The sequence below is a fragment of the Prenolepis imparis genome, unplaced genomic scaffold (assembly GCF_030444845.1).
Source record: "Prenolepis imparis isolate NDT839.2.m4 unplaced genomic scaffold, iyPreImpa1.0 SCAF_10, whole genome shotgun sequence".
Lineage (NCBI taxonomy): Eukaryota > Metazoa > Arthropoda > Insecta > Hymenoptera > Formicidae > Prenolepis > Prenolepis imparis.
Genome location: NW_028141168.1, coordinates 16,980,116 through 16,996,164, shown reverse-complemented (window position 1 = coordinate 16,996,164; position 16,049 = coordinate 16,980,116). Strand labels below are relative to the sequence as shown.

Sequence of the window (16,049 nt, the reverse complement as noted above, 5' to 3'; positions counted from 1 at the left end):
CCAAGACGAAAATACTTATGCATATGTATACTACTTATATTAGTAATGTATAATACATGATATAGGTATAAAGTGTACAAATGCTATTTCTTACAAAAGCTCTGATGGTATGTGTGAGAGCTTGAAAAAAGTGATGTTTAAAGTTTCTAAAGTTTCTAAAGAAAATAGATATAGATCCTAAATGTTTACCATGTTATCTCTTATGCAAATATGAAGACTTATCACGCATAAGAATAGACACTGTCACAGAAAAAATATATGATGAGAAAGATACCGTTCTTACGATATTGAAGAAAAAAACGAATTTATAAACAACAAAATATTTTATAAGAGCGATCCTATATTAATGAAAATTAATTTCCTATTAATGTATTGCTAATAATATGATTCCAAATAGTTATGTAAATGCTTGTAATGGAATTATTAGGATTAATGATTTGTGTGTATGTACATGGTGGAAATACTTAGGAAATAAGATTCATATACGATTTTAGTAAGATTATCGAATTATTCTATCTTAAAGGATTAAATATCGCTATGAAGAACTTTTTCACGAAGCCTTTCACGAGTCAATTAAGTCTCGTCGAATGCTCGTCCTTAAATTTAATAATACTGATGCAGGTATTCGATGTTTATCTTCTACATTTTACTATTTTTACATTTGTCTTTATAAAAGTACAGAGAGAGCCTAAACAGCGATTACTTATAAGTATGAAGTCTCACTCATTTGAAGTATTACGAGATCGTCTTGCACTAATCTCTAATTATAATGATTCATTTACAGTGAAAAGGTATATAATAGCCGCATAAGAATGATATTTAGAAAGGATATTAACATAAACTTTGACTCATCGTGTTTTTTATAGTTAATGTTTCGTTCAATTATTTTTCACATCTATGCTTTTCTGATGTAAAAGTATATTGAGAACTTGCTATATATTTTTTTAGATAATAAATATTACTTTTTTAACACAGAATATCTTTGCCGTCGTTAGAAATTTCAATTATTATTTGACATTGTGTTTTTTATAACTGCAACAATTTTACCCATCTCCGAAATTAATAGTAAACAAAGATTTCTAACATATTTAAGTTGATGTTTTATATTTATTTTTCTACGGAGCACGAGCGATGGGAAAGATATCTTTATTATGTGAAATATATGTATATATTATACATATATAGAGAGATAGATAAAAGTGCTCCTCTATTTACAATATCAAATAATCGTCTCTAAATATCATTCATATTTATTCTTCCTATAGATACCAATATTGAGCTTAAGGAAAACTGATTGTTGTTTTCTAGCTAATGTAATCGATTAATCATAAGTATCTATATAATATATAGTTTGCGTTTGTGTAATTAATGTACAATAAATACTACAGAGTTAACGAGATATCGCGTTGGTGGAAAAATATCGTACCTTCTTGTCGATATATGTATAATAAATTGTTACACTCTTTGGACGTTCCAGTTTATCAACGATTTATAAGCTCCGTTTCTTTTTTTTTTTTTTTTTCGCTCGACGGAACTTACGACGTTGTTCTTTTTACGATTACATTTATCAGAGATTGCGTTTTTTCTTCTTTTCTAATTAGTCTATAAGAGGACAGTATAAACATGTATGTATGTCACTTTCATATGCATATTATACTTACAATCAGCGTCATAAGTATAACTTTATCACATGAAGTTCCTTCTTGTATGACGCCGAATGTATAAAAGTAAAAGTGAGAAAAATGGAAATATCTCGTTTGCATCGCACATTTATTAAATGCGTTGAGATTTATAAATGTTCAATTGAATTTATCGAAATAACATGACATGATTGATAGCATGTCTTATTAAGATTAAGATACTTATGAATACTTTGTGTGCTTGATGTTGAAACGTCAGTTTATCCCATTTCTCTCGCCTTTAATGTTATAATTCCAAATGTTTAATGTAAGTGATGTGTTTTATCTTTAAGAAATTATTATTTTATTACTAATATAATTAATTGGAACTTATTACAGTTCTAAAGTTGTTGCACACGGAATCCTTTTTGTTTGTTACACACACACACACACATACATATGTATTTATATATAAACACATTCATGCTCGCGAGGCATGTGTGTGTGTGTATGTGTATGTGTATGTACAAAAACATTTAATGTTCATAATATTAGTCGAGCCTCTCAGTTTCTTAATAAAACAAAATCGTCTGCTCTGGTTTACATCCTATGTATATTCAAATGGAATATATTGCCAAATAGAAGATTTCCTATGATTTTTTTTATGTACAAAATTGCTTACATTGTCTATAAACTATTGGTTCGGTTATATAGTTATGTCAGTCTGATGATTTGGTATATAAGAAGTGGATCTCTCTCCTGAGAACTTTACATATAAAACACTATATTTCTCATTAATGTATAAATGTTTAATTGATCAAAAAAACTTTTAATTAAATCTGAGTAATGAAAGAACATAACTATTCTTATACGAAAGGAACAAGTTTAGTTTAGTATTATAATTGTATACACAATCGCGTTATCTAGTTTAATTGAATCAAAATAAATTTAAAAGAAAAAAATTACTTTCGAGTTTACGACTTTATAATTACACAAAATAAATTCCTAACAATTCGTTGTAATTTATCCAATTGTTGCAAGGAATTTTAATATTTGCTATTTTCCGAAATTATTCAGAAGAAGCAAGTAGATAAAAGTTGTATATACAATACAATATTACAGTTTCTCTATTTTAAATTTATATTGACAGTGTGATTATAGTGTAATTTAATTTTTACAGTGCAGTTTGAGCTATCGACTGACTAGCTTCATTAAATACTATTGCATCATTAAATTGACAGAGTGAATATGCAATACGAATACGAATACAAGTATACAAGGAGTAATGATACTCTTATGAAGTAACTTACATAAGACTGATATACTTCCTTCATCTACTTGATCTTTCCTTCATCATAATACGGTGAATATACCGAGAAAATTTATGAGATTTTTACAAGAATGATGAAGTTTGAATCGAAGAATGTTAATAAAATACAGTATAACAACAATAGAACCTATAACATACAAATTGCTCAGCATTTGAGATCGAGATCCTTTGTGTCGTGTATATGTTTTTGTGTAAATTTTTTTTGTAAGTGCAATATAATCTTTTAGGATCTATACAATTTAGCAAAAGGCAAATAAAATCGCATAACGATTGAACGCGTCGAGAGGATGATAGGGCGGGTTTTATGATTGTCCTTTGTGTTCTCCGAAGAGAGAAAGATAGAGTATTTTGTGCCATGAAGAGAATAAGAACGTACCAGTAGAATATCGAGCGAAAAAACTCCGACATAATTAATAAAAAAATAATTTGTTTTCGAATGTATTCTGAGACTGGTTACTTGCTGACTTTATTATTATTTTAGAATAAATAAAGAGGATGTTTGCAACGTTTTGAAATCTCCGAACTGAATGATACTAATACATAGATTGATGCAAAAAGTTCATCGTATATATGAAATATTTAAAACATTGAAAAATTACATGCGCAATTTTGACATAATTTGTTTTAATTAAGATAATCATTGTGTTGCTTTCTTTTTCAATCTAAAACAATGAATACATTTTGTACATATAATTAAATAAATTAAATAAAAACCGTCTAATACATTTTTCAAATCTCTTGTTAGCGCAAATTCTTTATTCTTAACTTTATTATATCTTTTGGAAGAATATAGAAAAAATTGAAAAACGATTGATAGAAAATCGACAAAATTTTTGCATCAACCAAGTTAATTTCAATGCTTGCGCTTTAGATGGAGTTTGAAAATTTCGCTCTTGGGACGAAAAAATCCTACGTTACGTTCCCGCCTTAGAACCTGCTGACAGCTTCGTCATCGGTGACAAAGAAGTTGGAGCTCTTAGCGGCCGAATTGTACATGCTGAAGGTGGGACTGCAGACGATCATGCTGCTCGTGTTGCCGAGTTCGGTTTCATTCGTCATCGATGAATGCCTGCCGATGGTAGCCAGTCTCTTGTCCTTCTTCGCCAGTGTCATACGGCCATCCTCTGGTCTCAACGGCATCGACGGATAATTGGGCTGTCTGGCGAGCGTCGTCAGCGTTCGGTCGCCTGTGTCATTGAAGCTGCGCAAACGTTTGAGAGCAAAATCGGAGAGAGTGTTCGACGATCGAGTCTTTTACAGCAGATGTCGAATTAATTTTTCGTTAATAATTTATTGTTTTTAACAAACAGCGCATTTCAATTATAAAATACATGCGGTTAAATAATGCAGTAAATTTCAGAAAGAAAATAAATTTTTACTACGGTGGACAATTTTTTTTTCATTGTAACGTGAAAGTATATAGGTTCAGAAAAAATAGAGAATAAAATAATAAAAGAAAGAAATTTATATTTGTAACGTTATGCAAAAAAAAGACATTCTATCATGTCTTCTCTTATAGATACCTATGATGTCGCACGATGCCTCTCTTTATTTTGCAATGTTCGTTTCCACTCTGTCCTTCGGTCGCGGTTCCATGGGTTTTGCACGCTTCTATCCCCATCGATGGTACAGGGGACAGAGATCCTGGACCATACGAACCGCTGCTTTGTCTCCTATCCAGGATGTTGACTAATTCCACGGACGGTGTTGGCGAGAATGTGCCCTGAGGATACGTGACACAAATTGCCGTCTTATGGGAGAGCCAAGTAGGCGAAGATGTGGAAATTCTATTTGAATACACGTCAAGATTTACAAAGTTCGCGATCTTACGAATTTCGTGGATTCTATAAGAATCCCTCGGTTCTCGTTCATCGATCTTTCATCGATGATCATGCCATTGATAAATAATTAATATAAAACAAAAATTTAATTAAAAAATTTATACAATCAAGAATTTTGTCGCACTTATTGTCGAAAGTTTCACGTATTTTTTGTACAATTGTTTCAACTGCGAAAGTTAATCTTCCCAGAGATCCAAATAAAATTATAAATGTTTTTAAAACAATGCGCATATTGCATTGGATAATCATAATTTCCAAGCAGAAATCATAATAAAAAAAATAATTAACAAAAATATTAAAATAAAGGGAAAATCATGGGGTATCAGGGGAAAAGAAAACAAATTATATATAAAAGATATTGTAAAAAATTTACTTGAATTAAACATGTTGAAGGGAGGATAGGGAAAGTAGGTTTAAGATCTTCCGAGCACTATTACTCTCAAGAGGATAGTCCTCTTCTTTTATTTAAATAAAAAACAAAGATGCAACTCATAAATAACTAAACATATACATATATAAAACAAATGCATAGAATTCAATTCATATAGAGACAACTGAAAATACAAAACAAAATGCGCGCGAAATTAGATAAATAAGAGAAGCCCGGTTCCTTCACACGGGCGACGATTCGTGGACATCGTCTCTCACCTGCAACGACGGTCTTCGCAATGTGCCACCTTCCATACCAACTAATTTCACACCCTTTACACACTTTTTCGGACCGACGCTCGCGGGCGCATTCTCCTGAGCATTGAGATTGTACTCTGCGTTGCTTCTGTCGACGACGCTGACCCTGTCGTTGTTGTCGCGCGACTTCTCGTTGCTCGGTGCGAGTTCGCAGCCCACCTTGGCATAGGACGGGGCGCACGGAATGATTGGTGTCGCCGGAATCGCCGGAATCCCGATCGACCGAGTGGGCGAGAGCACCAGGCCGGCGGGACCCGATCGCAAGTTTCTCACCCCCAGGATCTGACCTCGGTAGGCATCAGTTTGAACGGACGCGTACTGACTCGCCGTAGGGGTTCGTGCCGGCGTCATGCAATTCCGTAAATTCTGCAGATTCTGTAGATTATGGTTCGCCCTTTGCACGACCGAGATCCCAACGCTCTTGGTCCTCGACGATTCGACGTGATCGCCGCGACCGGTCGTCGTGTCGCCGCAATCGGTCACCACGTTCTCCACGTGATGAAGACACGTGGTTCTCTCATCGTCGTAAACCCCCGTGCCATCGCACGAGTCTATACCCGACGTTGATTTCTGAAAGTTGATAATTTCGATTAACATCGACGCTTTGCTCGTCTTGTACTTTTTAACTTTATTCGCGATTTGCATAAAATTACCGAAGATGAGTCCATGAGGGCGGCGCCAGAACTGCTTTGCACGACACCCGACGGTTCCTTGGACTTTTTGGGCGAATAAATGTTCAACACGTCGCAACATTCAGGAAAATAACCCTTGCCGAGCAGATTTCTCGTGAGAAAGCTGGTAAAGAGTTGAGTGAAGAGGGCGATTATCATGACGGCGGTGCGAAAGGGAAATTTCTGGGTGCGCGTCCTCGCATCGTAGAATGGATATTCAATCAGTGGATATATGCTGAGTCCTTTTTCACCGCCTGAAAGTGACCTTTTACGTTTAAGTAATTATATCTAGACACACAGAGATTTATGAGAATTTAAGAAGATCGAGTATAGAAAGAAACGTTGAAGAAACAAGACCACTTTGTATATCTAGTTAGTCTCTGACTTTTTATTTATATCGTCTGAATAATTATGTTATTGAGAATGAAGACTTGTTACTAACCAGCGAGACGCAGAACAATAGCGATAAAGTATCCTGCCAGACAGCCATAAGTATCTACCATGGAGGGCCAATGAATAACGGCTAATAATTGCGGGAACAGGACGACGTAAACGAGATCGGAGCACAAATACCTTGGAATAAATACGATATACTTTTATGTATTGATTGTACTTATTTACGCGATAGACGCATAAAGCTACATAAAATGACTTGAGATAATAAAGCCAAGTATCGTAAAACATAGAAAAGTGAAATTAATGATGCTAAAAAAGATGCATTTCGTATGCAAGAAATATCATTGTCTAGAAATTATTGTTGCGGCTGTATATTTTCAAATTTTTCAGATATGTATGATGCAAATAGAACACTATTTTTATACTTACGAGAGATAATAAACACTGCTGACCATGAGAGCAACGAGAGTAGACAGCAGGGAAACTGCAATTACGGAAATCCTCAAGACCCAGTTCAGTTCACGTTCGGATGCCTGATGAAAAAAAAAAATAGTTTGAATAACGCCTATCAATATTATCTATTAAGCAACGATAGTTATACTTACTTTCGGTCGAATGGTGAGTTTGTAGACGTTTCTGGTAAACATGGAACTACTTGCGAGTATACTGGAGTCTGCCGAAGACATCACTGCCGCCGAGATCGCGCCAAGACCTTAAAATTAATTAGTACAGATATGATAAGTTCTCAAATATTCTTCTTCCAATAAAAAAAAGAAACAATTCTTCTTAATTAAACTTACCAACGAAGGAAACCCATTGCGGCGTGAGATATCGCAGAACCATCGGCAATGCGGCGTTTCCATCGTCCGTGGTGAACGACCTGTTGTATCCCGGAACTATGGACCAATCGGTGGCACGAGCAACTACTCCGATTAGGGCCGATGGTACCGCGAGTATCAGGCAACCAAACGTCGCAGCTACTGATAGAGTCGTTGCAACGGAAGTGCTCTTAATACTTAGGATTCGTTGAAAATAACCCTGAAGAGAAATAAGAGAGAAAGAATTTTATGTCATCATGCGTCACACATTTATGATATAAATCTAAAAGACATGTCGATAGTTTGTGGTCTGGGTATTTTTTCGACGTTTGATTTGAGCTTGAATGTCGCGTGAAATCGCTTGAAAAGTTTAATCATCATATACCTGCCAAGGTATACCGCCGAACACCAGTAGCAACATGCCATCCACCCACTCGCCCAGATCCTCGTTTTTTATATGTCCCAACCAGTCTCGTACATTCAGATTGTTTTCGAATGATACCGCGGGATGAAACATGGAGAAGGGCGCCGCTATAACTAAACCCAGCGCAATGCATAACAGTTGCAACGCGTCTGTGCACGCCACGGAATACAACCCTCCGAAGACTGTGTATCTGAAAAAACAAGGAGATCGTCTATCTCTAATTTTCAGCATTCGATTAAGATGATGATACCTCTTAATATCGAAATATTTACAAGTACATCTTTCTCTCTTCAAGCATCGCATACAATCATCCCAGATATAAAATTATTTCATTGAAATCAAATAGAACTTGTACGAATATAGTGGTCGAATATCAAGTGAGCACCAAAATATATTGGCGTTGATTTGCATTCGCAAATATTGAAATTATTGAATATTTAATTATTATTCTTACACGGCCGCTAAGAGTGCCGAAGCGCAAACGCTGATATTCGGATCTACGCCGGCGACGACGGCCAGCGAGCTTCCTAGTGCTCTCAAGACGGCGCCGCACCAGAATAAATCGCCGCATAGTGCCGGAAGGAAGAGCAAGCCCCCGACACCTGCGCCATATCGTTCTTGAAAGGGATCCAGCATCGTCACATACTCGGCCTTCCTCATCGGACGCACGAAGAGCATAGCGCCTATATGTAAGTCATTGATTTTATTAATTAATATACATAAAGCATATATGGAACACGAAAGACAAAATCGTCAGTCCTCGACGATCCTCCGACTATTTTTTTTTGTAAATATTGATTTGACATTTGGAGCATATTTATACAGTCGAATTTACAGAGATCTTAAATCCGGATATCGCTAGATATCGCTATGTCTGAGATATTGCGCATATATATTCGATGTATATACGATAACGTACCGAAAATCAAACTGAGACTATATCCGATAGGAACTTGACACCAGGCCAGACCCTTCGTAAACATGGCTTCGGCAGTCCCGTTGACGAAAGCTCCTCCAACCCATGTCGCTGCACATGTAAGAACATAGGTACATATATATAACTCATATATATATATAAATAAAAAATTAATCTGTTTTCTAAAGTTGACTTAACATTGATATTTTTAGGAGAAATGTATTACACGCTTCTTTTTCTTTATAGAGGAATTATTGTAATAATTAAGCTTTGTTTATACCGGGTGTCCCATTTTAAAGGACCCACTCAAATATCTCAGAAACACTGCGTTAAATCAAAAAATGTTTCCTACAAAAATTGTAGGGTTTCGAGGGGGACATAACATAGTAATATTCATATGACCTTGGGCGGCGTCTCCAAGGTCAAGTGAAGGTGAGAATAAATTTTTTAAATGGAAACCCATATTTTTTATTATAACATCTTTTTCTACTAATTAATTTGAACAACTTTTATCTGAAGCATTTTTTTATTTTCTTCAAAATTCATTCTCACCTTCACTTAAGATTAACCTTCACTAACCTTGGAGACGCCGCCCAAGGTCAAATGAATATTACTATGTTATGTCCCCCTCGAAACCCTACAACTTTTGTAGGAAACATTTTTCGATTTAACGCAGTGTTTCTGACAATGAGATATTTGAGTGGGTCCTTCAAAATGAGACCTGGTGTATATATACTATATATATAATCTATTTGTCACAACACAGAAAGTATGCTAGCTTTTTCTTCTCCATGTTGATCGTATAAATGATCAAGTACTGACTGAATACTTCTTCTATCTCGTTTATATCGCGAGAGATAGGGGTGAAAAAGAGGACATTATCTTATATTGCGAGTCTTGAAGTTTTTTCATTACATTCGGTAACAAAAAGTTGCAAGAGAGATATTCAGCACAAATGAGAAAGACGAATAACAGAATTGATAATTACATAACAAAAATATAAAATGCAAAAATAGGTGAAAAGTGAAAAGTGAATTAAAAGAGATCGATAGAAATCTATTTGGCAAAATTTCGTATTCTAGTTCTTCAGAATCAGAGCTGGTTTAAAAATAATAAAATCCAAAATGAGAGCAAGGAGTATAGAGCAAATCAATATTAAATAAGATTATATTTTCTTTTAGGCGATGTTACAATGCAACGTACTTGACACATGTCAATATCAAGGAGAAAATAAGCTCAAAATATGCGAATGCTTTCTGCGTGGTAATTTCGTAAAATATGATGGAAAATGTAACGAACGTGGAAAGAGAGAGTGTTTCGTGAACACGACAGCTCATCGTGAATTATCGGTTTCATAGTGAGTTCAACGCCTGCAGAGAGACTAGTACCTGCACCGCAGAAAATTTTAAATTGGTTCTCCAAGAAGTTATATATCTTTGATTATTTTTCTTTTTATACAAATGCTCCGTTAATATTTGCATATATGTCAATATCACATTTTGTTTTGATCCTTGACCTCGCTAATCATTTGAAGCGTTCATTGAGCAGGAAATCCGTAATATGGATTTCCTGCTCAATGAACAGGGTCACATTAATCCTAATCAAGATCACGTATTGCGCAAAAGAAAAGCACGATCGTAATAAATTTCAGTTATATAAAATAGCTTTATGTGTGCTAAATCTATATGTCTTGAACTGTTGACAATGAATTGGTAATATAAATATGAGGAATTTTAATTCAGAAATGCAACAATCTACAAGTTACATTTCGCTACAATAGTTTTTATTTCATAATTAAAGTGAGAGGTTTTATTGCGACACTAGAATTTATTATTTTTTTATCTTATATCTAATCTTCAAATATATAATTACCAATAAGAGTGAAAGCGCCGAGGACAGGACCAAGGCGACGATTCGCCAGTATCATATCATCCTGACCTTGTGCGGCCTTCCTTCTCTTAAATGCAGCGGCCCATATGCCTACAGCCAGCACCGCGATGTAAAACAGAGTCACGCCGATTACGCCTGTTACGTACACCCCCATCCTCTTCGTGGTCTCCTTCCGTATGTGGACCCTGCAACTGAATGATTGATAGTAAAAACGAATGCGATAATAGTCAGTGTCGCTGATATATCCGCAACAGGGCTCTCAAACTCGATATATTAGCGGATCATATCATAAAAGTAGGAGGAAAGGTGGCTATTTTCTGTGATCTCTTGATAGGTGATCGTACGTGTCATGCATATTTGTGCATGATATGCTTTGGAGAATTACGAACCCTGCTTTTATTCCATATCCTTCTCACGAGATCCGATTATGGGTCGCAATCAAGCCATGGAAAGGAAGCTGACCATATTTTCTTCGTTGGCTTCTTCCAAGCTATTCGATTATCATAAGAGAATTTTATTTTCCGTTTAAATTTTTAGGTAAATTTCTATACTCGTTTACTTATTTAAAACTGTTGTTGTATTTGTTTATTGTTCGATTCTTTTATTTCTTCTACAATAGCTTTCTCGTCACGAACACACACAATTTCATCAAAGGAATTTAAAATTTTAAATGTCATTGATCATGTCGATGGTTAACAATGGAGAGATAGAGAAAAAGAGAGAGGGAGGGAGAGAGAGAGAAAAGCGCGGATTAATCGGATGTAAAGCCGCGCTCTCGCGATCAATACCGCATTAATTGTTCCGTCTTCTTAATTAACATCTCTCTACAAATAAACCTGCGTAGTTGCGCCTCCGTTCATTAGTCGATACTAATGAGAAGAAGCCTCTAGTCTTTGATATTTAAAAAATCGATATTCGCGTATCGCGTATTTGCGATAGAAAGACAGTAAATCCAACAAAGTTAAGTTACTAATATGATCGGATGTGTATATTATTTTATATGTTGCATAATGTTATATTAATAAATAACAAATTATTTGCAGTTAAGAGAATTGCCAGAAAATTCCTGATTATTATTTTCTGTCAGATAAAAACAATTTACGAAAACTTTTTTTAACACATTACATTTTGGATTTCTTTAAAAAATAATTCAACATTTATGATTTATATTTTGACAATTTTCTTATATAATGTATAATAAATAAAAAATATATATATATCTAAAATGCAATACATTTTTACGGGATGAATTTTCGAGACGATTAACACATTGAAACCAGCAGAGGTACAATTAAAAACAATTTTTTTTTATAAAAAATCAAGAGTTATGTGATGTCGGAATATATTTTTTTCTGAAATCGAGAGCTTGCTTAACTGCATGTGATCATGACCGATGACATACAGGATGACATTTACTATTAAGCACATTTCAAGCACATTAGGATATTGCACCAATGCACAATTCATGGCGCGTTCTCGACGTAGAAAAGCTAATCGAGTGCGATGGCAATTGTATAACACAGTTTAAAATTCAAGTGTGCCCCAGATATTGGACAGGATGGGTCGTAGGGTCATGACCCTTGGCGCGCATGGCGCACCACCAGAGTCGCTTAAAGTTCAACTGGATTCTACAAATTTAGAAATGATGTGCATTATTAATTCGCGGGAGACGGCACTTTTGAGAAACTGACGTTTCACGTACGAATGCTCTACGTGTGCATAAAAATTTGCTACATGTATACAGGACACGTGCAGAAATGAATCTATTAAAGAGAAAGAGAAAGATGAGAGAAATATATGATCCGTTCGTGATATTTATGAAAATTATCTCTCTCTGGTGCAGATGTGAAGTAGGAAACTTAAAAGTACGAGATGTGTCAAAAAATCGATGTTTATCCTTAAACGTATCGCGATGTTTTATTGATATTGTACATAAATTTTTTTACATTTAGGCAATATTGTTGCAAAAACTGTAATAAGACAAATCGGATGTTAAAGTGACAACGTTGAAATAAATAAGAGCTTTACACATATTATACAATATGGTTTAAAAATCTATATACTATATAACAAAATATTTAAATAAAGTTACAAAATATTTAATTACATGTACAAATGAATATAATTAATAAATAATATATTATTATGTACAATTATATAACAATAATTGTATATTGTATACACGGCAAAAAATAAAAAACAGGTTTTCATAAATCTGTATTAGATCTATCTATTTAAGGAGAGAGATAATTTATTTATTTTCACATGTATTAGTGATTTGTTTATTTTCATGATTTATTCTTATGTTTTTTTATTTATTTCAATTAGATGAAATGTCAATCAACTTTTATTTATTGAACGAATTTAAAAAATATTGCAAAAAAAATATTATTTTTGAAGTTTACTATTGCACTGAATGCATAAAAGATCATTTATACTCTGACACATAAAACCGTTTAGATTAAATTATTAAAGTTTTTCGTTTTACACACACGCATGTAAGGCTATTTGTTCCTTGTTTCTCACAGTTCTAAAACTATCGGCACATCTCTTTTAAAGCATGTGTGCTTTTACAAATGCGTTTGCACGTGGACAGTTTTAGAATACAACCACGTCAATTGATGATCTATTTAACATCCGTTCTATATAGAGATACATATATGTATGTACAGTTAACGTTACATACTTAAACGTCAATAATCAATAAGCACACGTTGCAGCGATGGTTCTATATTGCGAATAGCAATATCTAATGATTTGCATATGCAAATGTATGAAGAACAATATGATATTAAAAAAAAATGATTTTGAAGGTTCAAGAATATGTTCTTTTCTTATTGATTTAGAATTCATATTTCATGCAACAGAAACGTGCCATTGTTAATCATTTTTATGTTGTAAGCAGTGTTCTCTCAGAGAGAAAGAGAGGAAAAAAGTGAAAAGTTTTTTGCACGCTAAGCATTGAAGATAAAAATAAATCTTATTCTTGGCTTAATATCAAGCGTATCTAATTTTGAAGAAATTTTAAAGTTTTGAGGTTTTTAAGCTTTTAATTACAATAAAAGGTTATTTAATGTTGAATATTAAAGAATTGCATATAAAAATCTACACATTTATATATTAGAGAATTACACTAATCTGAAAAAAATCGAATAAAATTTTTGATAAGGAATCGATGCTAGAATTCGATAGATGTATCGCTTTAAAAGCGCGAGAACGAGTAAATTAATTTTTTCCCAGATAGAAAGTCTGTCTCTCTCGTCGATAATATGCTCACGCTTATAATCTCGCTATCTCACCGATACAAAAATAGAAAAACATGCTAATATATGCGCTTGATCGTGATGAAGGTAAGCAGGTCTCTCAAAGGGGGAAACAAAGCGAAGAAAAAGATGTGAGAAAAAGGTGTTTGATAATTTTATGCGAAAGTGCTTTTCAAGGCTTACCAATCGTAGAAGAATTTGTCAACAGGATATTTCCAATTATGACTATCACGGCCAAGGGCCTGGTTCTCATAGGGAAGAGGTGAATAGAGTAGGGCGAGAGAGATTATATTTACTATGCTATGGGATAAGAGCTTCTTGAAAGGGAGGAATAAAGAGCGATAAACCAATCTACATACATCCGACACGATTAGTATAAATAAAGAATAATGAATAAAAAATTATTATTAAAGATTTGAATCTATAGTTGTTGCAAGATTTTTATTAAATAATTGCAAAGCTTGATTTGGTGTCAGAATAAAAAACGTGAAGTAATTTGCTTACAATTTGCATTTTATAAAATGCTAATTGTGCTAATTATATTACTAAAAAATACAGAAACATTCAGAAAAAATATATATAATAAATATATAACAATGTGTAATCTTCGAAATGCATCGAATTTCAATTTAACATATGCATTGTAAAGTTAAAGCAAAGCTGATTGTGAATTACATACGTCCAGTAAGAAAGCTGCATTCGTAATTAAACACACATTGTATCAGATGTTAAAAACTATAATAATTGCTCTCGAAAATTGACTGGCAAAATTCCTGGTGAACTACGTGAAGATGTTGGCGAGAAACAATTCGTGCAAGCTGAAGATCACTTGGCTCACACTCGGCGCGAGTAAAATCAGCGCACACGGTTTCGTCGGCTGCCAACTTTTTAAGCCAGTCAACAACATATTTCCGTCATAAATGCTAAGCGACCGCGAATCGATCTCATCTCTTCAATTTTATACTCCAAAGTGAAAAATACCGTGCTTTTTTTTATTGATATAGTGACACTACTTGCAGTGACATTAATAATATTGCACGAGAGATGACGATTTTTTAATTTCAAATAGAAAGATAAGTGCTTTCAATTAATATTTTTAATAATAATATAAAATAATAACACTACAAGTCATCCTGAACACAAATGAATTATATATGAACTAAAAATTGAGATATGAATGTTTCAACGAGTAAAGATTTCAGATGCCATGTTTAAGAAAGGTCTCTACATGTAGTATTTATATTATACGATACAATAACATGACACGACGCAAAGTATTTAAGAGTGAACAACTTTACATTGTAGAATCAATAAATATGATGTTTATATATATTACAGAAAAATATATTTTCATCGTTCTCACATTATAAGGATTAACAATAAGCATGTGATAATAAGATTATTGCATCGGACAGTGTTCTGATATAAGTACATATAAGGTATTTGATAGAAAGAGAAAGACAGAGAAAAATTAATTTTTATACGACTAAATGTCTCCCCCTCCCCCTCTCTCTTCCTCTCTGTCTTCCTCTCAAACGTAAATAAAATGATAGTTATGGAAAAACAGAGTATAATGAAATATAAAAAAGGATAAATATGAGAGAAAAGAGAAAGAAAAAGAGAAGAAGAGGAGATGGAAATTGCGAATCATATTACTTACCACGGGCTACCCCCGCGAGATCATGCAGCGAGAGCCCCTCTCATGCGGACATAGCCATCTCAGCGTGCGTCTCTGATTTCCTCTTTTCGCGGTGCCGCGATGGAAAGGTTCGTTCAAGGAGGAAATCAGCCTCTTCCTCGCCGGCACACAGATGCGATACACTTGGCCGAGCGGGCGTTAGCCGTGCGACAGAGAGGAGCCTGGCAATACGACTGAATTTCTTTCACGGCACTCTCAGTATTCGGCTGACACGCTGGACCGCCAACCACCTCGCTGGGGGTAGAGGGTAGCGCGCGCGTCACGGACAAGGACGGAGCGCCGGTCGCGCCCGCGCAGCATACAGATATACAGGGTGCTTTATTATTGCTGGTATATGTAACAAAGATAAGTGGTTCCACTATAAAGGACAAAAATCGATTGTCGCAAAATTCTCTATTTAAAAAAAAAAGACAATCTCTCTCTTAATACTTTACAATTGGACATTTTCAATTATTGTCGATTGTTCTTCAAAAACAATTTGAATTTTTTTATTTA

At 34.3% G+C, this 16,049-nt stretch overlaps 1 protein-coding gene across 3 annotated transcripts; it reads right to left on the bottom strand.

The window, feature by feature from the left end:
• Window positions 1-2,593: 2,593 nt before the first annotated feature.
• On the bottom strand, window positions 2,594-15,786 carry LOC145942328 (high affinity choline transporter 1). Of its 3 annotated transcripts, XM_083048940.1 has the most exons (14): window positions 15,516-15,786; window positions 10,982-11,082; window positions 10,575-10,783; window positions 8,706-8,813; window positions 8,241-8,469; window positions 7,748-7,976; window positions 7,345-7,582; window positions 7,150-7,256; window positions 6,974-7,077; window positions 6,591-6,721; window positions 6,131-6,402; window positions 5,439-6,047; window positions 4,474-4,672; window positions 2,594-4,160 (listed from the first exon to the last, which is right to left on the bottom strand). In XM_083048940.1, exons 3-14 carry the CDS (start codon window positions 10,744-10,746, stop codon window positions 3,877-3,879), a joined length of 2,682 nt encoding a protein of 893 aa, XP_082905066.1. In that variant the 5' UTR covers window positions 10,747-10,783; window positions 10,982-11,082; window positions 15,516-15,786; the 3' UTR covers window positions 2,594-3,876. The 3 variants fall into 3 exon arrangements, with proteins under 3 accessions (XP_082905066.1, XP_082905067.1, XP_082905065.1); XM_083048941.1 differs by lacking the exon at window positions 10,982-11,082 and having other exon boundaries at window positions 2,594-4,150; window positions 4,473-4,672; window positions 15,516-15,785; XM_083048939.1 differs by lacking the exon at window positions 10,982-11,082 and having other exon boundaries at window positions 15,516-15,785.
• Between the last annotated feature and the right edge of the window lie 263 nt (window positions 15,787-16,049).

Excerpts from the sequence above, each read along its gene's own strand:
- LOC145942328 (XM_083048940.1), bottom strand. The coding sequence starts at position 10,746 with ATGGGGGTGTACGTAACAGGCGTAATCGGCGTGACTCTGTTTTACATC. Across the intron at positions 6,722-6,973 it reads AGCAGTGTTTATTATCTCTC|GTATTTGTGCTCCGATCTCG; the intron begins GTAAGTATAAAA and ends ATTTATTCCAAG. Across the intron at positions 4,673-5,438 it reads TGCGAAGACCGTCGTTGCAG|GGCACATTCTCGCCAACACC; the intron begins GTGAGAGACGAT and ends ACGTATCCTCAG.